Source organism: Catharus ustulatus, chromosome Z (genome assembly GCF_009819885.2).
Source record: "Catharus ustulatus isolate bCatUst1 chromosome Z, bCatUst1.pri.v2, whole genome shotgun sequence".
Lineage (NCBI taxonomy): Eukaryota > Metazoa > Chordata > Aves > Passeriformes > Turdidae > Catharus > Catharus ustulatus.
This window is the reverse complement of record NC_046262.2, coordinates 46,711,509-46,737,959: the sequence shown is the minus strand read 5'-3', so window position 1 is coordinate 46,737,959 and position 26,451 is coordinate 46,711,509. Positions and strand designations below refer to the sequence as shown.

At 39.2% G+C, this 26,451-nt stretch overlaps 1 protein-coding gene across 5 annotated transcripts in view; it reads left to right on the top strand.

Moving 5' to 3' along the window:
* MCTP1 (multiple C2 and transmembrane domain containing 1) overlaps positions 1 to 26,451 on the top strand; it is a 238,027-nt gene that overhangs the window by 170,998 nt on the left and 40,578 nt on the right. For all 5 annotated transcript variants that reach the window (XM_033084913.2, XM_033084915.2, XM_033084917.2 and 2 more), the window contains one exon: positions 13,898 to 14,017. In XM_033084913.2, coding sequence (XP_032940804.1) covers positions 13,898 to 14,017 — 120 coding nt within the window. The remainder of the gene's footprint in view (positions 1 to 13,897; positions 14,018 to 26,451) is intronic.

Below are 26,451 nucleotides of genomic sequence, written 5' to 3'. Positions count from 1 at the left end.
GAAGGGGGAATTGGGGGATCACTTTAAAAACTAGTACCAGATGTGTGTTTGGCGCTCTTCTTCTGTTGTCTTCTGGCTACCTAGTGGGTGGCATGGGCAGATCGCTGAGTCCAAATCAAGAAGCTACATTTTGCAATCCAAAACTTCTCCACAGTGAATTTTGCAACAAGTTTTCACTGCTGTCACTTAGTTGTGCAGTGCTGATTGGTGAGGTGGTTTTCTTTTGTTCTCCCCTGGCTTTGGAGAATTTCACGAAACCTTCCTCTCCAGCTGCTGCGCCAGGCCTGGGAGAGATCAAACCCGCTGCAAGAGTTCCAGTCACTGCCCAAAGCTTCTGTGCCATGCTGGGAAGCTTGACCATCTCTCCATGAGTTTCAGCTCCTGAGGGTGGTTTCAACTTCAGCTGGGAAGTTTCTTCCAGTGTCCCAGTAGTATTGATTTGATGTAAACAAAGAATAGTATCTTTGTTGTTGCTGTTTTTCTTTTTAGTAAGCTTTTATTTTTTCACTTTGATCTTCCCACATTCATTTTTCCATTCTGATGAAAGAGGAGTGGTTTAAAAAAAGAGGGAATTAACTCACTTTTGAGTCTCTCTTACGTATAATTGTATTACACTAAGACAAGCTGGCAGCCAATGGTTTGGGCAAGTGCATTCTTCACTGGGTTAAGACCTGGCTGGAAGGCTGGGCCCAGAGTATGGGGTTGAATTGTGCTCCAGGTGGTGGTCAGTCACTACTGGGAATCCCCAAGGCTCAGTACTGGGGCCAGTCCTGCTTAATGTCTTTATTGCTGGTGTGGATGAGGGGATTGAGTGTACCCTCAGTGAGTTTGCAGACAGCACTAAGCTGAGCCGAGTGTTGATCTGCTGGAGCGTAGACAGGCTCTGCAGAGTGACCTGGCCAGGCCAGGCCAAGGGGCCGAGGCCGGTGCTGTGAGGTTCAATAAGGCCAGTGTTGGTTGCTGCACTTGGATCATGTCAGCCCCATGCAGTACTACAGGCTGGGGGAAGAGTGGCAGGAGGGTGACCCAGGAGAAAAGGACCAAGGGGTGCTGGTTGCCAGCTGGCTGAACATGAGCCAGAGTGTGCCCAGGTGGCCAGGAAGGCCAATGGCATCCTGGTCTATGAGAAATAGTGTGGCCAGCAGGACCAGGGCAGTGATTGTCCCCCTGTGCAGTGGTGATCCCCCAGCTCACATCCTGTGTTCAGTTCTGGGTCCTCTACTTCAAGAACAACATTGAGGTGTGGGAATGTGTGTCCAAGAAAGGTAACAGAGCTGGTGAAGGATGTAGAGAATATGGTCATATGAGGAGCAGCTGAGGGAGCTGAAGTTTTTAGCCTGGGCAAAAGGAGGCTCATGGGAGACCTTATCACTCTCTACAACTGCCTGAAAGGAGGGTGTAAGGAGATGGGGTTGGTCTCTTATTGAGTCAGTTAGTGACAGAATGAGACCAAATATCCTCAAGCGGTGTCATGGGAGGTTCAGTTGGACATCAGGAAGAATTTCTTCACTGAAAGGATGGTCAGGCACTGGAACAGGCTGCCTAGTGAAGGGATGGAGTCACCATCCCTGGATGTATTCAAAACAGGCTGGACCTGACACTGCTATGGTTTAACTGACATGGTGGTGTTTGGTCAAAGGTTAGACTCTGTGATCTTTGAGCCAATAAGGGAAGGACATCCATCAGATCAGAGGTCTGGTGACAGTGAGCAGAATGGTAAAGGAGTCTATGCCTACTGGAATACACTTTCCTAGAGAACAGGTAGTTGAAATTCCTGAGTCTTGTAAAAAGCTTTCTTGAGCATCAGCAAAATATTTATCCCCCTCTCCAGATGCTGTTGTGAAGACATTGGCCAAGCAGTGCCATTTTGAGAGAGCTACCTCAATTGGTAGACATGAACTGCAGCTCTAAAGAGTCCAGGTCTGCTCACAAATCATCAGTCTGCTTCAGTGTGACAGGTCAGTTCCACAGGACTTTATAGACTTATTAAAACCCATGTGAAATTATTCCTGCCTTCGTCTTCTTGCTGTCAGCCAAAGCTCATGTGCAAGGGAGGTATTGGGGAACTGGGGAAGGAGGAGTGACATTGAAAGACAGTCTGCTAAAACTTCAAGTCTACTTTACCTTCAATAAAATATACAAGATTAGTAATTATGCTGTACATACCTCATCCACTGTGACTATGAGAATCATAAGATCAAGCCTCCATCGTGAATTTTAAATATAATTTTTATTTGTGCTTGCTAGAAACACAACAGTGAGTAGAGAGGTTTTTCACATGTGCATAAATCGACTAAATGTTAGTGATTCCGAGTTTGAGTAAGAAATTGTACTCCTTTGCCCTGGATGGTTTCTTGTTGTGTTTCAAAGACTTTTTATGATTAATTAATGTATTAAAACTAGTCTAAAATTGAAAAAAATCTCTTTTAAGTTGTAGAAAACTTAATAATGAGACTTTCTGTAATAAAATATTTGGTTGTTTTGGTTTGACTAAAGGATTTTGACAGTTGAATGAAGTGTTAAAATACAGAAGCCATATGTGTATAATTCCAGGTCTTGGGCCCTCTCATTTATAAAATATCTGTTTCTAGAGTCTGATTTTTTAAAGGAGAGCAGTCTACTTCCTGCCATATGTACCAAGTTTAAACATGCATACAAAATCTGTACTTGTTTTAACAATGGTGGTCTCATTGCTGTGTTATTTTATACAAAAACCCAACCCAAATCAAAGCAAAGCAAAGTAAAGCAAAGCAAACCAAACTAAACCAAACCAAAAAACGCAAAACAAAACCCAAAAACAAACAATGAAACAAACAAAAAGTTTGTCCTCCCATTCCTTTGTGTTGTATTTTACAATCAAAAGAGACAAAATTGTACAGGATGTGTACATATTTATTAGCTGCATTCTAGCTTCTGCATTCTCTTTATCTCACTGAAATATTTGGAGTTTGCACTGTTTATGATGATAGCAGAAGTCATTGTATTCTTTATAGTGCAAGTTGGTAACTTTTACCTAGAAGTATGTGAATATACTTTAGCTTTCTTTGGGACCTGCTCTAGTTTATTGTAAAAAATTGCCAGCTAAAAATGAGCTTGGAGAGTTTTGTTTTGCATTTTGCTTAAAGAAAGCATTGCAGAATATAATTACAGCTATCCTACTAGAGAACAAAAGTACTTTCTTGTCTCGGTGATATCAGCCTGGGGACAGACTTATGTAAATGGAGGATTCAGGTTGTTTAAACACCTGGAACCGCTTCACTCTGTAATCTAAACTGTTATTTTCTGCTAAGTTCTTGTTTCTGCAACCTACTATCATACTCTGCACAGGGAAATTTAAAGATTTGGTAAATACTGAAGAAAAATACATAGCCTGCATGCTAACATGTAGATATCTCAGTCATCAAAGTTATTTTAAACAGATCATTGAGGGTGGAAAACTACAGAATGTTCATAGGGAAAGAGTAAATGACTGTAAAGACTAGAAGGAGTTGGTAGTACTAGCCCTGGATTAATATTGGGGTTATGAATAGGAACAGACTACATTTATGTCTGCAAACTCTGAGAACTGAAGTTTTGGAGGGAAAGTCTTGGGATTAGTGAAGGAGAAATTTTTTTAAATTGCAAGACAGACTGAGAGATCAAGTTACAAAGAAAGCTGAAATTAATTACTGAAATGAATTTATTAATTAAAATTTATTTACAAATAAGTACATTCAAAGGTAGAAAAACATTTTCCTACACTATGTGAAAAAATTACAGGTTATGTACTTAAGAGCTGGTCAGTGATAGAGGAACAAAACCTAGGCTTCTTATTTATTTGCTGTTACGCAGTTATACTCAACCAATACTCCAGACATTGCAGAACAACATAATGAAGCAGGTCATAAATCACAAGTATGAAAATCAACCTGGAGAGCTCACTGATGTTGACTGATGGTCTTGAAAAGTTGATATAATTTAATCATTAGACCTATTTGGACAGGATTTCTTCAGTATAACAAGGACATTACAGTTCCAGTCTGTGAAATGAAACTTCATACAGCTTATGGAAGTGTCTCTCCATAGGGAAGCTAGTGTTTCTCTTTGTTCCAGACATACTGGTAGTTATCAAGCCAAAACTCAGTAATTTTGCATTTTATTGCTGGAAATCATGGTCTGCATTTCCATCTTTAACCACATGGTTTTGGTCTTCATTCATACAATTTAAATTTTATTGCTGTCTTTTTCACGCTGGCTGTTGGTAATATGTCAGTTTTCCTACAACCAAAGGACTTACAGTAATTTCATGATTATAAGCTGCACCATTTTGACTAAAATTCTGGTCCGAACCCAGAAGTGCGGCTTATAATCAGGTGCAGCCAATATATGGATGAAGTTCAGAAAAATTGCCAACCCGGAAGTGCGAGCCTGCAGCAACCCCGAGCCAAGCCAGAGCCCGCCTGGCCCCGGCGGTGGGGCAGCGGCGGTGCTCCCAGGTCCCGGCAGTGGGGCAGTGGCGAACCGAGCCTGCACGGCCCTGAGCCAAGCCAGCACGGCCCTGAGCCAAGTCAGTAAACCCCATGATCCTGTGATTCTGTTACTAATTGCAACTTTGTGAAAGTTGCACGTGGGTCCTCGCTGCAAACGAAAATGCGGCTTATAATCTGGTGCAGCTAATATACGGACGAAGAATGAAACATTGCCAACACCTGAACATTCGGTTTATAATCAAGTGCAGTTTATAATTGTGAAATTACTGTACTTTATCAAAGGTTATGCTTCCTAATATCCTAACGGTCCTTTTATTTTGGTGGTGATTATTCAGGAATGAATAGTGAGAAGGGCTTATTTCAGTTTTCTGACATACCAATGAATATGGGCAGTTTAAGCATTTGTGAGGTTTATGTTGTTCATAATCACAATTTTTACAGTAAGTTACTTACTTTTCATTAAGAAATTTATTTTCAACTTTGCTTTGCGAAAAGTAAGCCTGAAAGGTTTGTGTTTTGGGGTAGTGGTGACTATTTCTACGCTAATAAATGTTTTATAATGTTTTCGGAAAAAGGTTCAATGATTTTCCTTCATCTGCAAAAGCAGATAGGAGAAAAGGGAGGGGGTAGATTACAAAAAGGTTAATCTGATGCAGTATATGATGTACAGAAAACGATATTTCTAACAACTTCCATACAGGTGTCAGGGGAGTATATGTGTGAAGTGTAATTAAGCTGAAGAAGCTACCAAATATTTTTTCTCTATACCCAGTTTAATAAACTTTGAAGGACAATTTAATTTTACAGTCTTCAGGCATTTGGGAGGAACAGGAGGCAGGTTCAAAGCCCATCAGCTGCTCATCAGGCATTAAGAAAGGAAGGGGGCCATGATACCTTTTCTTTCCCAGATTGTCTGAAGAAATTATATTTTTCAAATTGAACTTAAAGACATAGATGACAGAAAATTGATCCCCAGGTAAAGTGATAAAATACCTACAAAATTAAGGAAGATAGATGTGAATATGTAGAGCCCTGGTTCCATGTGATCTTTTTCAGCACAACATGATTTAAATCTGTACAGAGCTCTGAAGATCAGTAATCCATTCTGAATAAATAGCTGCAGTTATCTAGCATGATCCATGTTGAGATTTTACATTTCTCACAAAGTCAACATCTTAGAGTTTTCTTCTGAAGTGATCCTCTCTCTCTCACTTGTGATATTTAGAATCTGCTTGGACACAATTTTGTGCAATGTGCTCAAGCAGGGATGACCCTGCTTGAGCAGGGAAGTTGGACCAGATGACCCAGTGTGGCTCCTTCCAGACTTGACCATTCTGTGATTCTCTGAAAATCCATCTGGGTACATTAAAAGCACTTTTTTGCTTAGAAAATAATATGTAGAGTAGTTTTTAGGTGATACCACTTAGACAAAGACAAGGACCATTCAGTGAACAGTTGTGGTATTAAGATGGGATGGAGGGTCAATGACCCTGATAGCCCCATTCTCAGATGTGCTTTTGGTCTAATGTACCCTAGTTGGTAATTTTTAACCTGATACCAGGTGTCAGTGCTCATAGGAAAAGTACTGTCAATTTCCCATAGTTTGTCAGTATTTTAGCAGTCTGACAGAACAAATCCATCTTGAAATGGCCTCAGAATGGCAGGAGGTTGCATTTATGGAAATTGCCCCAGTGAACTATATTTTGCCATTTAATTTTATCCTGGATACAAACTACACAGATGCAATAATGCAGCTCAGAAACTCTCAAGTGAAGGGGAAAAAATGACCCAAGAGAATCCACACTTCAAATATATTTTTGGATGGTGTAATTTTTATTTCCACCTAACTTGTTTACTAGTTGCAATAGCAACTTGTTGCAGCAGTATAAATTTTATGTCTGTAATCCATGTACTGCATTCCTGCTCGAAGGTTTGCATTCTTGAGGTTGTTGATATTCTCAAAGTAAAGATCATAGCACTTCTGGAAAACGATTTTGAAACATCTGTTAGAAGTTTTAAGGAAAAAACAAATAATTAAATAAGAACTTTAATTATTTTAAATACAACATTTTGTTGGTGCTGACAATATTGTAGAGATGCAATGTACATTATGGTGTGATTGGATAGCAGTATAAGCCTAAAGGTTTTTCTGGCTGTAAAAGTGTTTCACAGACAAACTGGGTGGTTTGATGAAGATCACACGAGTCACATCTAGTTGTCAGAACTGCTACTTTAGTAATGAGTGGGTACACTGCACATACATAAAAAAATGAGATTAAATAGAACCTTGGATTTGTTGTGCAGATTAACAGCATGGAAAACCTGAGACCAAAAATGTCCTACCTAGGAAGTCCTTATGTTGCATTTTTTATTTCACGTATTTAAGTTAAAGATTAGAATTATTCCATTTTTTTAACATTTCAGAATGTATCACATTTTATTGTCTTTACAATTCATCATTAATATTCATTGAGCTTAACATTAGCCTTTTCTTATTTTCTTCTCCCCATCTAATGCCATCAGTTAATTTAATTTTCTTTTGGTGTGTTCTTCTGCATACGGGAACCAAGTGCTCTAACAAGTGCAATATGTCTTTCAATACATCAAAATACATTAAAAACCTCGTTGGAACTAGCATTAATTAATACTTCATCCATTCTGTTATGTTCTTGTTTTATTTGTCATGGACGTATCTCTTTTTTCTCTTTCTACATGAAATAAATAAAAAGAGTGCTAATAAAAATCTAAATTGCCATGAACTCAGTTCTTCTAATTCCAGCAAAGAGAGAGACAATTCAAACAATTCCATGTTTGTTTCTGAGATAAAGGGAAACTTCTTAGGCAATCAAAAATACTACAGTAATTTCACGATTATAAGCCGCACAATTTTGACTAAAATTTTGGTCCGAACCCAAAGTGCGGCTTATAATCAGGTGCGGCTTATATATGGACAAAGAACAAAAAGTTGCTGTTTTAGTTTGGAGGACAGGTGTCTGCTGAGAAAGGCAGGAACTTCTCTTTGAAATGGAGAATGTAAACCCCCTCTCTCCAAATCATTATAATTTGGAAATCAAGGGGCTTTCAGGCAAAAATATGGAAATTAGGAATAACAGTTCTTTTCTAGGGAAATCAAAATAGAAATACAGTACTACAAAGAAACAAACTGCAAACCCTGACAAAGTCAGAGTACAACCTGACACCCCGTCAGGCAGGGTGCTGGTAGCAGTCCCATTAAATGGTGGCTGCATCCTCCTGCAGTGACAGATGTGGTTCAGTTGGAGCAGTGCTCCTGTACAAGGTGCAATTTTCCTCCAGAGGTCCTTGGTGATGTGGAGAAATCCAGTTTTCCTCTGGAGTCCAGTGGAGAAAGGGGCTCTCTTAGTGTACCAAAGCCTCTGTTTTTATCTTGGTAAGAAATGTTGGGCTCTTTCCCCTGGCTGGAGCAACTTTCAATGGGATGTAGTAATTTTATCAGTCACACAGTGGGACTCAATGGCCATTAGCAGACAATGACTCCCTGGAGGAAGGATGGGGTGTGAAAAGATAAAGAACAACGCCCTGCCTGGTTTCAATGGATGTCCCATTAGCAGAATATCTGCCGTTGAGATAAGGATCACTGCCCCCACCCTGAACAGATGGTGATAGAATAGATAGATTTTGTCACACTCTGTATTGTAACGTGCGGCTTATAATCAGGTGTGGCTTATATATAGACAAAAAAACCAAAAAGTTGCTGAAACCCACAAGTGCGGCTTATACTCAGTGCGGCTTATAATCGTGAAATTACTGTAATTATTCTGCATTTCTTAGACTCGCAAGACTTCAGGTATTTAAATAAGAGAACCAACACTAATCCAAGGTGAAACTGAAAATCTGTCAAAATAAAGCAAGTGGAAATTATATAAGTGGTTTTTTTCTGTATTTCTTTTTTGCACGTTGTATACTTTTACTATTTGCAAGGTAATTTTTTATGTGTAGAGAAAACCAGCGTAACAGATAATGTGTTTCAGACTCAAATCTCTCATACTGCACCTCCTCTTAGCACTCAGGTAATTGGAACTCAAATTGCAAGACTGATAAGAAAAACTGCTGGGGTATGCTTTAGAGTAGGTTTAAAAGGCATGTTTCTTCCAGACTTATCTGAATGAAGGCACTTCATTTGGTGTGGATTCCTAAAAGTGTTTATATTAATGCCAGTGTATTTGAGATCTGTTGCAGCTAAAATAAATGCTTCCTTTCAATATTTTTTTATAAAAGTATTGTACAAGATCAGAGGAGTTGTGATTGCTAGAACTAACTGACTACTTTTATAATGGAAGAAGCTGTTATCTCTCCAAAGTACAATACAAAGTATTTGCTAGAGTTTCATAGTATAAAACGCCCTGCAGGAGCCTTAAAACCTGCAGTACTTAGTACACAGTCTGTATCAAGCAGATGCATGTGTTCTCTCTCATTCTTTCCAGTCTTGTGAGAATACACCAAGGGACAAAGCCTCAGGTAATAAAATTGTCGTTTTAAACTTAAATGGTAAATTGAAGATCCTGTAATTGGAGTGCAGTATTTGGACCTGTAGACATTGTCTGCTTGTGATTGTGCCAAAATGCTGTGCAGCCAACTTTTGGGTTTCCAAGGTAATCAAGAGATTGGTTATAAATATAAGGCAAGGATACAGATAATATGTAAATGAGGCTGTAAAGATGTTCTGTGAAATAATTGGGGAAAGCCACAATTTGAGAAGGAGATTGCAGCATGACTGTCGTGCCCTGTGTGAGACGATGGCAGTGGGGATGTCTGTGTTTTGCCTTACTCCCAACACATTACACATAGCTCTGAGTGCTACCAGTGCCAATATCTGGTCCACTGAACTCGGGCATTTCTGTGGAATGAATCATTTCTAGTTTTGCCATAAAGCTTTCCAACAGCAGTTCTTGCAGCCCTCCTTCATCATGTCCTCTGGTCTCACCTGTACCTGAAGATGAGGTCAGTGTCCCCTGTGTGGGATGCTCCTTTATTTTTTACGTGCTCTTCTCTGCTAGCAGTCAAAACAGAAGCAAAAGGGAAAAAGGAGAAGAGTTGAGAAAAACAGGGATCAATGCTGTGAAGTCTGTGGGTGCAAAGAGGATTTTGTTAAAAATGAAAAGAGGTTGGGTGGAGGTAGATAAAAAGAAATCTGAAATAATTGTTCTGTAAAATATGGCCTTTCCACATAGGCAGAAATCTTTCTCTTCACTTCTGTCAGAAGATAGTCAAATAGAGAATCTAGTCTCTTAATTAAAAAAAAAAATACTCATCAAACACATCTCATCACTGGAAAACTAATGATCCACAGCTGCTGGTCTGAAAGGGCAGGCTTTTCTTCTGAACAGTGGGAAGTGTTAATCATTTTGGATGAGATTTTTTTTTTAATATACTGTAGTTTGTGAAAGAATAGGATATTCAATATCCTAACTTAAATTATTTTCTGAAGTGTTGTACACTATCCCTAGTTTACAACACTAGGGATACTGTTGTGTGTCTCCCTGAACAATTGTTTAATGCATGTGTCTCTCACTAAGAGTATAAATGCATGTGATGTTGTAAATGGCCAGTTCATGTCAGTGATTCTGAAAACTTTGATCTCATGGGAGAGATTAAAAAAATTCTTCCTTATGTTCTTTTGTATAGGAAATGGTAGTTGTATTAAACTGTAACCTTTGAGACTCACACATCTCTTAAAAAGCTTGTTTCAGTAGTGATGAGCATTCTGTTTTTTACACTGACAGCCATTATTTTCTTGGAAGATATCATGCCAGATACAGTCCACTAGATGCTTTACAGACATGAGCAACTCCCAGAAGTGTTCTTTTATACTTATTCATTAGCTTTTCTGGTTTGGTTTAGGTTTGGGACTTTTTGGCCTATACTAGTTTAATGGAATATTGGTTTACTTCTCCACCTTTCATGAAGGTTTGTACATGTCACTTCCTTCTTCTCTTTTACTTCAACTATCAGGCCTTTTATCCTTAAGAACCGAGTCCTGGAGTTTTCTTGCTGTTCTGTATCAGACTTTAGGTTTGCTTGTGTTTACTTAAAAGTTTTGTCTGATGCTGGAAATCTACTTGTTTTCTCTCATATACATTTCATGAGCACATTTCTTATCTGGGCAGTCCATTTAGGTCAGAGGGCCATAACTGTGCTGGTCTCACGCAGCACACATCTTATTTGTGTTGCAGTGTTTGTGTAATGCTTGGCTGAGACAGTTGCCTGAAAGGAGGAACTGGTTAAAATTCATCCAGACTAGATGGAAACTAAGGTGGCAGATCAGCAAAATCATCTTTAGGAGATGACAGGTGTAATATCCACGCTTTTGAATCCCATGTCCATACAATTAATAAAAAAAGTACTATCTTAATATGTTTTATTGGTCCTCTGAGTCCAGTACTGTAAAGAATTAATACCCTTGAAGGTCATTTGGCCTTTAGAAACTTCAAGTGAGAAGTGTTTGGGTGAGAATTCATGAATATTCTGGAGTACAGATATGTGATGTCCATGTTCCTCAGAGTCCAGTCAGGTTCATGTCTCCTGAGATTGTGTGTTGGCCTTTTTCCTCTGGGCCTAGGGAGTATTTAAATAATACTTGATTTTCTTAACCACTTTTTAACCAAAGTTCATCTGGGGCCCTAAGAAGGACTATATGTGTTGCCTTTTCTCAACAAGTAATCTCTAATATTTACTTTTCTGATACTTGATGCTGTTTGCTGGTATCCAGAGCACCCTTCTAGAGTGTGCATCCATTGACTCAGGGTATTTCTGTGGTTAAAGCATGCAAGGATATTTTGCTTTTCTTTTGATACAAAAAAATTGTTGTAAGTTGGTTATATCTAGTTTACCACTCTCTTACAGAGAGCAAGGTCACAGAACAAATGTGATGAGATGTTGTTTGTTTCTATTGTGGTTTTAAGCCTAGCTGCAGATGAAACACCACCTAGCCACTTGCTCAAACCCCTCCTCTCTTCTCTCACATCCTGGTGGAATGAGGAGGAAAATTGAAGTAAAGTTTCTATGTTGACATAAGAAGAGTTTAATAATTGAAAATAAAGTGAAATGCCATAATAAAGGTAAATAAAAATAGTAATATAAAGGAAAAGAAACCCTAACAAAAAATTCAATGCAGTTTCTCACCACCTACTGACCCTTGCCAGACTCCTCTTCCTGAACCCAGATCACCCATCTTTCTGGGGAAATCCACCCAGTTTATGTGCTGGGTATGATGCTCTGTGGTGTGGAAATACCCCTCTGGTCTATTCGAGTCACCTGTGCTCCTTCCTAGTTTATTTTGAATACCTTCCAATGGCAGAACATGAGGCAATTTGAAAAGAGGTCCTTGACTTTAGATAAACACAACTTAGCAAAAAAGCAAAACATCAGTATGTGATCAGCACCATTCTCATTCTGAATGAAAAACAGCTACTATCCAGAAATTACCTCTATCCTAGCTGAAACCAGCTCAGCTTCTTATGCATTACCACATCTAACAGATTTTCTTTTAAACTAAACAACTTTTAAAAAGCATTTTTATTTCAAATAAAAAACTTTTCGAAGTGCCAATGTCCTTGCTTTTGTCTCACACACACTGCTTTTTCAGTTCTTTCAGTAATTATCATGTTAGTCTAGCAGTTTCATAGGCTTGCATATACATAGTAAAGAGTGGTAGAAAGCACAGGGGTGAAGTAAGTTAGCTGATCTTGAGAGAGATCACCTAAGATGCTCATTTATTTTTTGCATTCTACATGAGTGCTTGTATTTGATAACAGCATTTTGTTTTAACTCCAAACAAAAATCTAGCGGAAGACTCCAAACAAAAATCTAGCAGAAAACTATCAAAAAATGCATTTTATTCTTACTGCTCTTTATATGCATCTTTGATGACTAATTTGGGAAAACGAGCTTTGGTATTGGCATTGCTTCAAGTTTGAGAGTTCTGTAGCACAAGACCTTCAATCCTTTTAGAAATTATTAAAAGTAAAAATATTCAAAAGTTTATCTATTTGGATGAAAAGGTTTTGCAAGATTTCAGAGTGTTTATCCAGCTGTGGCATGAAGTGTGATTTGCTTTCATTTGTTTTGTTATTATTGTTGTTTCACTGTTTTGTTGTTTGTTGAAGGAAACAAACCCAGGTTGTGACTACTGCTGGCTTAAATGAAAGAGGGATTCACTGCTAGGGAAAATTGGAGCTAAAAAATGGTCTTAGTTTGACCCCATCTAAATCCAATTATTTTTAATTCTTTCCTGTAGACAATTAGTTTTGTAACAGCAGTGGTAGGGAACAATGCTTAGACAATGGTGTATGGAGCTGGAAGTCGGGATGGGTTTCTCTGGCAGTGTGATCACCAAGTTGATCCCATGCTGAAGACAAGCCCCAGTTATTTAGGAACACATCTCTAGGAGATGTAACCCAACCAAGCTTCTGGCAGCCCCTGGTCACAGAGCACTTAATCTGTTTTGAGCTAACACAGCCATAAATCAAAGTTTTAAAAGTAGTGGACTTAAGTCACTTCTCAGCATTCTCTTTAAACCCATTTTTCATGAGTCTGCGGTCAGTTCTATTTTAACATCCTTTAATTAAAATAATCATACGATTTTATCTGTACTGGAATTTTTTTGCTAGTTTTCCATGCAAAAGGCTTCTCATTGCTACTTCTGCTTGTTTGTAGGCCATTGCTACAAAATGACCATATTCTTTTTTCTAAATAGTAAATTAATCTTTTATGAACTCTTCTACCACCTTTACACTGCTATGGCATTGTTTCAAAGCTAAAACCAGATTCAGTAACATGCTAAGGTCTTCTTTAAATTAATCACATCCCTGTGACCCACAAGAAAAACGGAGAGGGATTTTTTACAAGGGTATGTAGTGATACAACAAGGGCTAATGGCTTTAAACTGAAAGAGGAGAGGTTTAAAACAGATACTGGGAAGAAATTCCTTAGTGTTGTGGATGGTGGTAGTGGAACAGGCTGCCCAGAGAAGTTGAGAACACTCTATCCCTGGAAGTATTCAAGGCCAAGTTGGACAAGGCTCGGAGCAGTCTGGTGTAGTAAAAAATGTCCCTGCTTGTCTTGAGGGGGTGGATCTAGGTAGCTTTTAAGGTCCCTTCCAACCCAAACCGTTCCATGACTCTATGATCCATGAAAGCAGAAAAAAGTATTGTTTTAGGAGAGAACAATTAATATTCCTCTTAGATGATAGCACATAAATTTTTCTTTTCCAAGAAATTAGGTAGGGAGTATTGTGCAGGTAAGTGTGAGCTAGCAAAGCAGTTGAACAATGCTCCTGTCTAAGGAGAGGTGGATTTCTTTAGAATTGTTTTAATTTATTGGTCTTAACTCTGCGTAAGAGTTCAACGTAATGCTGATTTCAATCACATCTTTCCTTTCCTGTCTTCTAGCTTTTTCTTTTTGTGGTCTGGAACTTTGAGCTCTACATGATACCACTGGCTTTGTTGTTGCTGCTGGCATGGAACTACTTCTTGATCATATCAGGAAAAGATAACAGGCAACATGATACAGTAAGTCTTCTCTACTTCAAGGGCAAACATGTCATTTTTTTAAACTAGGTGAATTTTTTAAACTGGGCTTAAATAACATATATTTTTCAAAATGTCTCCCTTCACAATGTTCAATGGACATTTTTCCCACCTGCAATTTAATTTTATTCTGGCTGTCCAGTGAGTGCGTTTGTTTTTGTTGAAATATCGTGCAAAAATACAGTAGAATGTGAACTATCTGTAGAATCTGTTTTGTGTGGGAGCAGAGAGGTTTTTTGTTAGGGAAAGGCAAATTCTTTGAAATTTATTTTCCACAGCTAAATTCTTATGTTGAATTTTTAACTTCACATGTTGAAGTTAAAGATTAAAATTATTCCAGTTTGTTAATCATTTCAGAATGTATCGCATTTCACTATATTTCACAATTCATCATTAATATTCTTTGATCTTAATATTAGCCTTTTCTTATTGTCTTCTCATTTAATGCCATCATTTAACTACATATATGTAGTTGGGATGTAATACAGCAAACATATACTAATAAATGGATGTATTAATAATGTTAAAATGGTTTAAATTTTCAAAAGTACGTATTAAAAGTTGAAATTGTATTCTATGCTGTGCAAATTTTCTAGCATCCAGACAGATAAAGGATTTTGCATGCAGTACTGCTGAGCCTTATGAATTCCACATGAGTTCTACTTTCTGTATCCCAAAAGCAGCATATTGTCTACTACTGTATGGATAACTAAATGGGCAGGAGAAAAAGCCAAAACAGATTAGATAATTGGTCTCTGAGGGCAGTGGTTAATGGAGGTCAGTAACAAGTGCAAGGTCCTGCTCAACATCTCTTCCAGGTACAGGAGATGATGGTGCACTCCCATAAAGTTTTTGAGTTACATCAGGTCTGTAGGACCATTCAATACTCTGGATCTACCATTCAAAGGGATCTAAGTGGGTTGGATAAATGAACTGATGAGAACCCCATGAAATTCAGAAGGAAATCTTGCTCTTGGGGAGAAATAACCTGTTGTGGTGATACATAGTAGAAACTGTTTGTCTGAAAGCAACTGTCTGAACTGAGCCTAAGGGTTTTAGAAGGCAGCGAGGTAATCAGAACATGGGTAGTGGATTGAGTGAAGTGATTATCTCCATTCCTCAACACTTGCCAGAATGCATCTAGAATTTGGGGCATGCCAGTTCAAGAAAGTCATTGATTAACTTCAGCAAGTTCAGTGAAAGGCTACCAACACGATCAAGGGCTTAAGATCTCATCAACGAGCCCTTGAAGAGAAGTTGTGGGAAGTGGACTTGAAAGATTCAGGAGAATAGAAGGCTTCTAGTGAGTGGAACACCCTGTAAGGAGGTTAATACAAAGATGGAGCTAGATTCCACAAGTGCTGGAAGAGGCAACAAGCTTCATTTGAAACAAAAGAGGTTCAGACTGAAAAACCTTTTTGACCACGAGGATTGTTAAGCGGTAGAAGAGGTTGCTCAGGAAAATGCAGTTGCTGTAGGAAGTTTCCAGGATCTGGCCGAGCAAAGCTCTGAGGAACCTGACCTGATCTCATGGCTGATCCCGCTTTGAGCAGGAGTTTGGAAATCCCTTCAAGTCTGAGTGATCTCCTAATGTCAAGCAACTTCAATTATTAGAACACATACATCCCTGATCCCAACACTGTTGTTACCTGTCTACATCACTAAGACTGTTATACTTCCAAGGACCATCTAAAAATAAGGGTGGGAATGATAAAGGTATTCTCTAATTCCAAATGTGATTACATTTATGGAAAAAGCCTAAGATCAAGATTTAAAAGATGAAATACTTAAAACATAGCCCATTGTCTCCTGATGGCTGAAATGCTGGAAGCTTCTCAATGTGAAGATTTTATGAGTACCTGAAATCCCTGGTGAAAGGAGAAATTTCACTTGTGAGCTGCAATACAATTAATTTCTCTCTGAAATACCACCTGTCTGGGAAGGTTATCTGGAAGATTACAGTAATTTCATGACTATAAGGCACACTGGATTATAAGGCACACTTCCGAGTGTTGGCAAATTTCCGAACTTTTGCCCATATATAAGGTGCACTGGACTATAAGGCGCACTTTTTTATTCAGCGAGGATCTGCTGCTGGCTCCCCCCGCGCGGTTGCTGGCGCGGCCCCACCTCCACCTGGCAACTGCAGCCCCACGGGCCCGCCTCCACGCACATGGTTGTGGCCCTGCCGGCTTCCTCCGCAGCTCATGGCTCACACTTCTGGGTCGGCAAATTTACGAACTTTGTCCATATATAAGGCGCACTGGACTATAAGGCATACTTCCGGGTTCGGGTCAAAATTTTAGTCAAAAGGGTGCACCTTATAGTTATGAAATTACTGTACTTTTCTAAGAAATAATTAAGCTAGTGATGGACTCTCAGTTAAGAATACCAAATGCTGCTCCTAAAACTTTCCTCTTGCTGAGTGCGCTCCAGACCAAGCTAATACAGCCTGTATCAAGCAACCATGTTGCTCCCAAATGTTTGGTATCTGTGCCATTAACGACAGTTTTTAATGCTTTAAATTTGGTTATCATCTTGAGGACCTGCCTTGAGCGAAGTAATTTGCAGATTTATTTTAAGCCTTTCTAATTAACTCACAAGTCTTCAGTAATATCACGAGTCCTTAGCACAATACATTAGAATAGGAGTCATTTTAATACTTACATTTTCTGATGCAGAGTGTAAATTTTATCTAAATTAATTAAGCAGTGTTTTGTAGTAGCTAGAGAATGCTTCAGCATTCATGTGACTTGGTTTCTCTTTCCAAGTCTTCAGACATTCCGTGTGTGTCTCAGTGAAATCACTGACTACTTATCTTAGAAAAATCATCTAACTTTAAAAGTTACATTGAAATCCTAAGGCTAACAATAAAACACAAAGATAAATGTATTTGTGAACTTTTCTTACCTGATTAACATTACACAAGAATGGTTAAAAATTGTACATGGTGTATACTTGTTTAATGTCTATGAAACATACTTATATTTGGGACCATGTAAAGCAGCTCAAAAGAATTGGTTTCATCTCTTTGAGAAAACAATTGCCACTTGTCTCATCAGTCCAAGTGCTAGGCACCACACTTCCACAGGTCAGTGGTTAGTAATCACTGAGTTTCTGTCTGGATATGGCAGACAGACTAGCCTTAACTCATCCTTGTTTGACTGTCTCTCTAGATAAGATACCATTTGCTTTATCCTCTTGGGCGTCAGGGGGTTTTTGAAGTAGTTTGAAACTTATTTCTTCATGCAAAAATTCATCTGCCAAACAAGCATCTGGGTACCTCTATTATACCATGAACTTGTACTTCTTGTTTAAATGCAAGTATGGCTGGTTTGCCATTTATTCTGACTCCAAGTAAGTTAAATATATGAGTCTTCTCTTGAATATGACTGGGGTAAGGGGGAGGCCCAAGCATATTTCCTAGTAGGAGATAAGTTTATTGGAATGCCCAACAGAGAGGTAAAGCATCCATGTCTCAATGGATTCAGTTGGAGTCCTTGTAGGATCATTCTGGTTTAGTCCAACACCGATGCAAATTTCCAAAAGGAGCACTGGATTCCCTATATCTTGATCAAGTTTAGTTGTATTTTTGAAAGATACACTCTCATGAAATAGGAACTCTTGTATTAAACATTGGTGACTGTAGATAGATGTAGATTTAGTGGGTATTTCTGAACTGAACTAAAACAAATGAGCTTCTGTCATGAGGCGGGTGTTAAAATAAATACAAATATTTATTTCCAGCATTAAGTAAGGAAAAAATTACTAAGATGCCATTCTTAATGCCATCTTCTGGATTTTGCAGGAATGTTTTTGCCTGAAGTAAACCCTGCTGCTTTCTCCAAAGATGTTTATATACGTCTTTATAATCGTACTCCTGAGTATCTGACCTCACAAAATAATTTATTTTTAGCACAGCTGCTGTTGTTACACCACGATCACCTAAAAACACAAGATAAGAACTGAGTGAATCTGACTAGGCTGAGATTTTTTTCTTCTCCTGGTTTTTTTCCATCATCATTTTACCTCCTCTGTGGGATATGTATCAACAGCTGCAGTGTTTCTGTCACCACTCCCTGCTCCTGTGCTGGATCTGAGTGATGGGGAGTAGCATGAAGTGCTGCCCCTACACATAATAGAGCAAGGCATGGTGTCGCACTGCAAACTAACTAGAAAGTATGGTGGGTTTAAAAGCTTATTTTCAGTATTTTTAAGAAGCTACTTAATACTTAGATTATTTCAAATACACCAAAAAAAGCCCCTCACCTTTGTAGCTAGCTGTAGGAGAAAACAGCAGTGCTCCTGTCTGGTGTCTGGGGTCTTCATCTATTTCTGATCAAAAGTCACAGTCATTATAACTGCTTAAAGTAAATAGGGGAGAAAAACTGTTGATTTTGGTTTTGGTTTTTTTGTTACTTGCACATTTTTACTTCAGGCTGTGTTCTGCGTGTTCTGCCTGCCTGCTAGAGCTGCCTAACTTAAGGAATGGTCAGATAATCTCTCAAACTGATTTAAAATGTTCCCACTGTCTAGCTGCTCTTGTCCCTTTCCCTGGGATGAAACAGTTGATAGTATGGTTGGAGTGTGTCATATGGAGAATAAACAGTTTGAAGAGATATGAATCATTATTTTAATCCTGTGTACATAAGCCTGTGTACAAGGCTACCACAATTAGGACAAACTGTGACAGTCTCTCTGTTGGTCTATAATGCTGCTGTAACAGGCACATTGGATCTCTTCTGGTGACACTGCAAGTTCTTGCTCTTCCATGACCAAATAGGTAGCAGACAGGGAGCACAGGTCCTTTTCTCCTCCATCCTGTCCGTGGACAACTGGACAGATCTGGAAGGACAACAACCAGTTGCACAGCTCTTACTGATGCAGGGACTTGTTTTTTACAACTGGGGCATACTTTCTGAGGGTTGAAGATGACTAGGAAGAAGATCAATGGGGGAAAAATCTTCTTTCCCAGAAGACTGCCCAAACTGATTAGGTGAGCATTAAAAATAAATGGGGGACGGAGGTGATGGTAACTCACAAAAGTGATTCCTCAAGTGAGGAATCACAGAATAGCTTGATTTGGAGAGAACCTTCAGAGCAACACCTTCCACCAGGTAGTTCAAAGCCCTGTCCCACCTGTCCTTGGAATCTGCCAGGGATTGAACACCCATAGCTTCTCTAGGCAACCTGTTCCATTTCCTCCCTACCCTCACAATGAAGATTTTCTTCCTAATATCTAATCTAAACCTGTCTTCTGTCAGTTTGAAGCTACTGACCCTTGTCCTGTGATGAAATTGGTGGTCTGAGTTGACAAGAAAAGGGTCCAGCGTGAATGATCAGAAGAGCCCTCAAAACCAATCCAAGACAGATGTGGCCCCCAAGCCAGGTGTAGGCACACTAATAAGGAAATGCTTCTGGAAAAGTCTCCCTGAGAGACATCCCCTTTGAGAACCCAGCATGTACATCAGTACATGTACATGTAACATATATAAGGACATTCGTGTGCATGATATAGGAATCATAGGAGTTCAGAGGTCCACATGCAGCTACATTCATTTGCAATCACACAGACGTGATGAAATTGCTATAGTGTCCATTATGGAGAGTATGTATACTGGCATTTTAGTCAGGGCAGGTTGGGAAGATGAAGAACAAGGAGTATGGGCAACATGTGCCTGAATATTAAGTATACCGCTAAGAATCATTGTTGTCTCTGCACGATGTTTTTAGTTTTTATCTATGTGATCCATACAGTCAGGAAATAAATATATAGTATAGTGCTCCATAATGGAACAGGGTGGGGCTTCTTTTAATATATCAAAAAAGAAACATGAAAATATCAGCTTAATTATGCATTTAAATTTTGTTGACCAAGTCTAATATTTATGAGTGCACATAATCACTGAAGCTGGACAAATTTGCTCTAGATTGCATCATAATGTCTGGTGGCCTGCTGCATTTAAATGGAGAATTGTCTTTATGAAATATCCTCTTCATAATTTCCTATTAAATGAAACTTGAACAAATCCACATAAATCTTACATAAAGATTATTTAACTAAATGTTGGTACTATAAATATTTTAAATGGATTGTGCACTAATTCAACAGTCCCACAGTACATTATGTAAAGATGTACATTGCATGGTAGGCATTTCTCCTCTGCAGCATAACAGAAAAATATGGTGCTGCAAGCAGTTGACTGGGCTACAGATGAAAGAGGCTGTACACGCTGCAGCACAACTCCTGTGTCGCAGGTTTGCATACAGTAGCAGAGTACAGTAATTTGACAATTACAAGCCGCACTGTTTTGACTAAAATTTTGCTCCCACACCAGAAATGCGTCTTACACTCAGGGGTGGCTAATATGTGAACAATTTTCTAACATTTCCAACCCCAGAAGGGCAGCCGAGGGTTGAGCCGAGCACCTGCCATAAAACCCGGGTTTACGCGATTGTTAGAAATTGGTTACTCTGCTGTGCAGTGGTCCCCCCGCCGGGCTCCCTGCTGGCAGCGCAGGAAGGGGAGGGAGGCAGGGGAGCTCCCTCCTTCGGACAGCGCAGCTGAGGGGAGGCAGGGGCTCCGTGTTGCCATCCCCACGGCTCGGGAGGGAGGCAGGGGCTCCCGTCCCCGCATGCCACCACCGTGGGTGCCAGCGGGCTCCTTCCCCTCCTGCCGCCACCGTCGCGGGAGTGGGGAGGCTCCTTCCCCTCCTGCCACTGCTACCGCGGGAGCCGGGGGGTTCCATGCCCTCCTGCCGCCGTGGGAGCAGGGATGCTCCTTCCCCTCCTGCCGCAGGAGTGTGGGTGCGGTGGACTCCATGCCCCCCTGCCACCGCGGGAGAGGGGGGGCCCCTTCCCCTCCTACCGCCACCGCTGTGGGTGCTGGCGGGCTCTGTGACCCCCTGCCACTGCGGGGCAGCGCCGGGCCAGGGTGAGCGAGCCCAGAGGCGGCAGCCAGCCCCGAGCAGCCCCGTCGAGCAGCAGAGCCAAGCTGGGCCACCCGACCCCATCAGCAGCCCCAAGCGGGCCGAGCCCTCACGGCCGGAACCAAACCAGTAAACCACCCTGATCCCGTGATTCTGTTACTAATTGGCAACTTTGTTCCATGTGGGTCCTCGCTGTGAACAACAGAGCAGCTTATAATTGGGTGCGGGTTATGTATGACAAAGGACAAAATGTTTGCCAACACCCAGCGATGTGGCTTACAGTCAGTGCGGCTTGTAATCGTGAAATTACTGTACATGTAAACTCCTTGGCACTTTAGTGCCTGTTCTTAGCCCAGCAGCAGCTGCAAAACCCAAGCATGTTACAGAATTGGAATGCTTTGGCTTGTTTTAATCACCTGAACAGAAAACGCCAAAACCAAAACCCCATCCTAAATATCTCCAGTATTCTTTCAAAAATCAGATTTTTTTCCCTGTTAAAAACCAACTGTTTTTTCATTTAAATTTTGCCTTTTTATTTCCTCAGTCTTTCAATATTGTTGGCATCTAAAATAAAATTGAAGGTCACAGCAAAGAGCAAGCATTTTTTGTATGAGACTGTTATAATGAATTTTTTTGTATTATGGTTTAAATGGCAACAAGATTCACAGAAAGATTGTAGTGGCTATTATAAATAATCAGTACTATATAATCTAATATCAGTTTAGTTTCCAGAAAAAATTCCCGTAATAATGTGTGATTTTTATTAATTTTTGTTTGGCTTTCTATCACTTTAGCACATTTTAATGAAGTCAAGATGTTGAGAACTTTGGGATTTTACTATATTTGTAAAAATATATAAATACCAGGGCAAACACACCTATTCGAAATTATAATAGTATGTGTATTACATACATTTTCACCTAAAATATGTAGCATAAATATTGTGTGCCAAAAAGCTGGTCAGCTTCAAATCTGAGTGAAATAGACTGGGGCATATCCATAAACTTAAAATAACTTGGATAAATGCTATTTTATAACAGAAGTATATCAGTTCTACTAGCATATCTGGTCCCCCTAGAATCTGGAAACTACGTATTTTTAAAAAAATAATAATAACAATGAAAACACATAATGAGACATTGTAAGATAATTTATCATAAGTCTCTGCCTAAGAAGTCTAGTTCACAATATTTTGTGAAGGTGTTATTTTTAATAGTCCTGCATTGTAATCTTTCATTGATACTTAGTCAAGCAAAGAATGCAGTTATTTTATTCTGCTGAACCTAAAATAAAGCATTCTGAGACATCTGACATTTCAAGTTTACAGTACATATTGAAGCCTTTACATAGAGACATACTTCAAATAAACACCTAATATTCAGTTCACAGTGCATTGTGTAAATACAAGAGAAATCTAAAATAAATGAGAACCAAATATTGAAAGAAAATCAGAGAAATGGTGTAGTACCATTGTAATGTTAAGAACTACTTACTCTTAACTATATTGGCAATTGAATATTGAGGACATATAAAGCTGACAACAGCAAAAAGATCACATGTTCTTGTATAATCAACTGTATTTACTGCTGATATGTGTTCCCAAGAAATGTATTATGCTGTAAATAAAAATTCTGTTGCTGACATTCTAGAACTCTTGTGTAATCAGCAGCATGCATCAAAAGGCTCTGATAGCCGTATTAGTCTCATTTCCTATTAAGAATCAAACTGTTACATTATGAGCACTTCCCAGAATAAGCTAACAAAATGCATTCTGTTAGAAGACATAATTTGAGTGCCTATGTAAAAACCAGAGAATAATTTATTAGAAAAGTATTAATGCTTTTGTTTTTATTCTCCTGTCTTCTGTATCACACTATATTCAATACTAATGAGAAGCTTATCACACTGATTATCACATCTAGTAGTTCAGTTGTCCTGATGATTACTACAGAGGAATACCCCAAGATCAAAGCATATAAATCTAGTCACACTCAGATATACTACACTTCTAGATCAGAATCTGTTAAGTTGATTTTTATTGTCCTTAAAAATGTGGTATGAAAGTTGGACATTTTAATGAAGATATATCTCCTATGAAGTTTCTCCCTGGCAATTCCATAAAAGAAGCAAACATCTTGTTGTGAAGATGAGCATGTAACAGCTGCTGTAGTGCACTTGTGGACAATGGATATCTTTCCTTCAAATTAAATACCAAGAAATTATCTGAGAAAGCCAAAGTGGTTTTATGCATTCTTCTTAATCCATGCAAATTTGATTTTATTTTATATTACATTTACAGTTATACACTGAGTTGCATGGGTCACAGGCTTTCAGTACATTTCATGTCAGGACAATATGAATATCAATCCAAACAGTCCTACATGAATTGCACATCTAAAATGCATTTAATATGGAACCAAATCTCCTCCTAACTTTTGATTTCTTTTATAATTTTAATATTTATATATGTATATATAAAATAAATATATAGATAAATACATATATATATAAATGTCTGTTGATATGGCATATGGCATAGAAAATGTTTTGTTTTTATTGGAAACTACCTAGCTTTGAAAGACTACATCACGTAAGATCTAAGCAGATACAGAGAAGGTTCTAATGAGGGGCATTGTTAAAGTATTAAAGCAACAGTCATCATGGCTATCTGCAGAGTTTTCCCTTTCCTTTTCTTTATTTTACATCTCAGTGCAGAGCAAACACTATTAATATTATTCAATATTAAATAAAATATTATTAATATGTAAAGACATCAGAGTATCTTCTTTGCAGGTGCTTCTTCTGGATCAGCTGAAAAATATGGAACAAAGACAATTAATGATGGTTTTCACACTGTGAATAGTGTCAGGTTGATGCTAGGAGAGAAGAACCTTTCATTAGAAGTGGTGCTAAGTTTCAGTGTGCCACTTTTCCACAGATTCTTTTGATTCAGGCATTATTTCTAAGTCCTCTAAAGTTGTAGGGCCTTGATTTAACATGCCTGTAAATAACTAGAATCCAACTCTGCTCTGCAGGTGTTGAGGTTAGAAGCCAAAGAGAATTATTTTCTCAGAAATTCTATCTTCTTTGTTATTCAGCAGATCTTTAGAATAAATGCAGTTTGTATTTAATGTCAGTTTCCTCAGAAGACTGCATTGTAGCACACAAATGCTAAGGTTCTCTTCAGTGTGCAAATGTGATGGTTGTGCTTCCTTCTGATGACCTGGTGTATGGTATCTGATGTGACAGAGCAGTGGTCCTCCAATCTGTTATGGATTATGAGTACAGTATTTTTGGCATGCATTTCTTGAAGAGAGTGGGAATAGATCGGGAATTTTGGATCAGACAGTACATAGGAATTAGATTACATGCTGCTTCTGATTTATAAGATCTTAATGGGGATGTATTACAGAGGAAGGGTCTTGCTTTGCAACATTTAAAGATCATCTCTTTACCTTTTGGCTGTGAAGTAGCTTACATGTTGTATTTGAGGCGACCTATGTGTGGTTTTTTCAAATGTCATCTGTATTTGCACTACATTCAAGGGACAGTACCAAGAAACAATTTCTTTCAAGACCTTCTACCAGTATACACCACTTAAGTCTGTGACAATATGTTACAGAAGGTCACATCACTTAACTGCTTGCATTAGACCTTTCTGATTTTCCTCGTGCCCTTCCATTGTTTGATTAATATTACTTGATTTCAAACAAGGTATCAGAAGGAATCATTTAGAGTAAATGTTCTAAGGATAATGTAGGATTTTTGCCAAAGAACTTTTATTAAGATAAATGCAACATTGCATTTTATCTTTATTTGCTTTGCTTGTCCACCTTCTTTCTTCTTTCCTTCCTTCCCCATGACCTCCTTCTCTCCCTTATACCTCCTCCACATACAATGATTGACATAAGGATCCAAATAACTACTGTATTCTTTCCTAACAGAGTGGCACATGTGCACTTTCTTTGAATAGAAATGAGTCAGAATCAAAGGATAAAAATATCCATAGGAGACTTGTTGTTTTTTTTTTTCTACTGTATTCTTAATACAATGTTAAACTGAAATCTGTGTTCAGATCTACAGTACCTCTCTTGAACAGCTTTGCTTTACCCTGGAGTAGACTGTATACAGCTTTTGTAAGGCTTGAGTGTACCAATAATTCTTGTACCATACAACTATGAAGAATCTACTTTCCTTGTTTTAATTTGTGGCCAAGTTCTGAAAACATTTGTTTTGGTTCTTTAATGAATTGCATCATCATATTAGTATTGTCTTAAAGGTTGTGTGTGTTGGGCTTTCTGTCTTTTAACCCTTTCATTTGAATTTCAATACAAGGGAAAGCATGGGCTATGTTTCATATCCTTCAAAAAAAATTTTGTGCATTTTGGGCATTGGTATATTTTCATTTAATTTTTATTTTGTATTTTGTTTTTCTTTCCAAACAATTCAGTACTCCAAATCTAAATGTAATTGATAGCATGGCTAAACTAGAAAAAGAGCATAGACTAGTAGTGGCTTCCAAACTTACAAGTTGAATGGAGGAGATGGAAATCTGGGCTTAGACTGATACTTCAAGTACAGTAATTTCATGAGTATAAGGCGCACTTCCAGGTGTCAGCAAATTTCCGAACTTTGTCCATATATAAGGCGCTCCAGGGTGTAAGGCGTACTTCCGGGTTCGGACCAAACTTTTTGTCAGAAGGGTGTGCGTTATACGCGTGAAATTATTGTAATTTCAAAGGACTTTTAATGCCCTTTGAACACGTTAACGTTTTTCCTCCCTATAGAAACTTGTAAAGTAGTTTCAGATCCTTAGATGTGGGGGGGGAAAAACCCCACCTGAATCTGAGGTGCTATTACTTGGATAATTTAGAATGGCTATTGGCATGTAAGTGATTTCCATGAGGTGCCCTCATCTACAACAATTTTAGAGATTTCCAGTTCAATTACAGTAATTTCATGACTATAAGGTGCATCGGACTATAACGTGCACTGGTTTTTTTGCAGCGAGGATCCGCGCTGCACGCAACAAAGTAACAAATTAGTAACGTAATCCCTCAATTGTGGAGTTTACTGGCAGGTGCTCAATTTGCAAACATTTTTCACAGATTGGTGTCACCTTTAAATGCAGCCCCAAGCGTTCTCCCCGTGTGCAGGCCCCGGCACTCCGCCCGCCTCTGGCTGGCGAGGCGAGGCTCAGGTTGGCCATGGCTCACGGCCACCACAGTTAGGGGCGACTCGGTGCGGCTATGGCTTACACCTCAGGATTGCTACGGTTCAGGGCAGCTCAGGGCCGCCACAGCTCGCGGTGCCGCAGGGCCACCTGCGGCTCGGGGTGGCGCGGGGCTGCCCTCTCCCTCCCTCCCTGTGCGGCTCCTGTTGGCCAGGGGCTGCCCACAGCTGCCCAGTCCTGCCCACCCTGCATGGCTCCTGCTAGCCAGGGGCTGCCTGTGGCTGCCCGGTCCCGCCCACCCAGCGCAGCTCCTG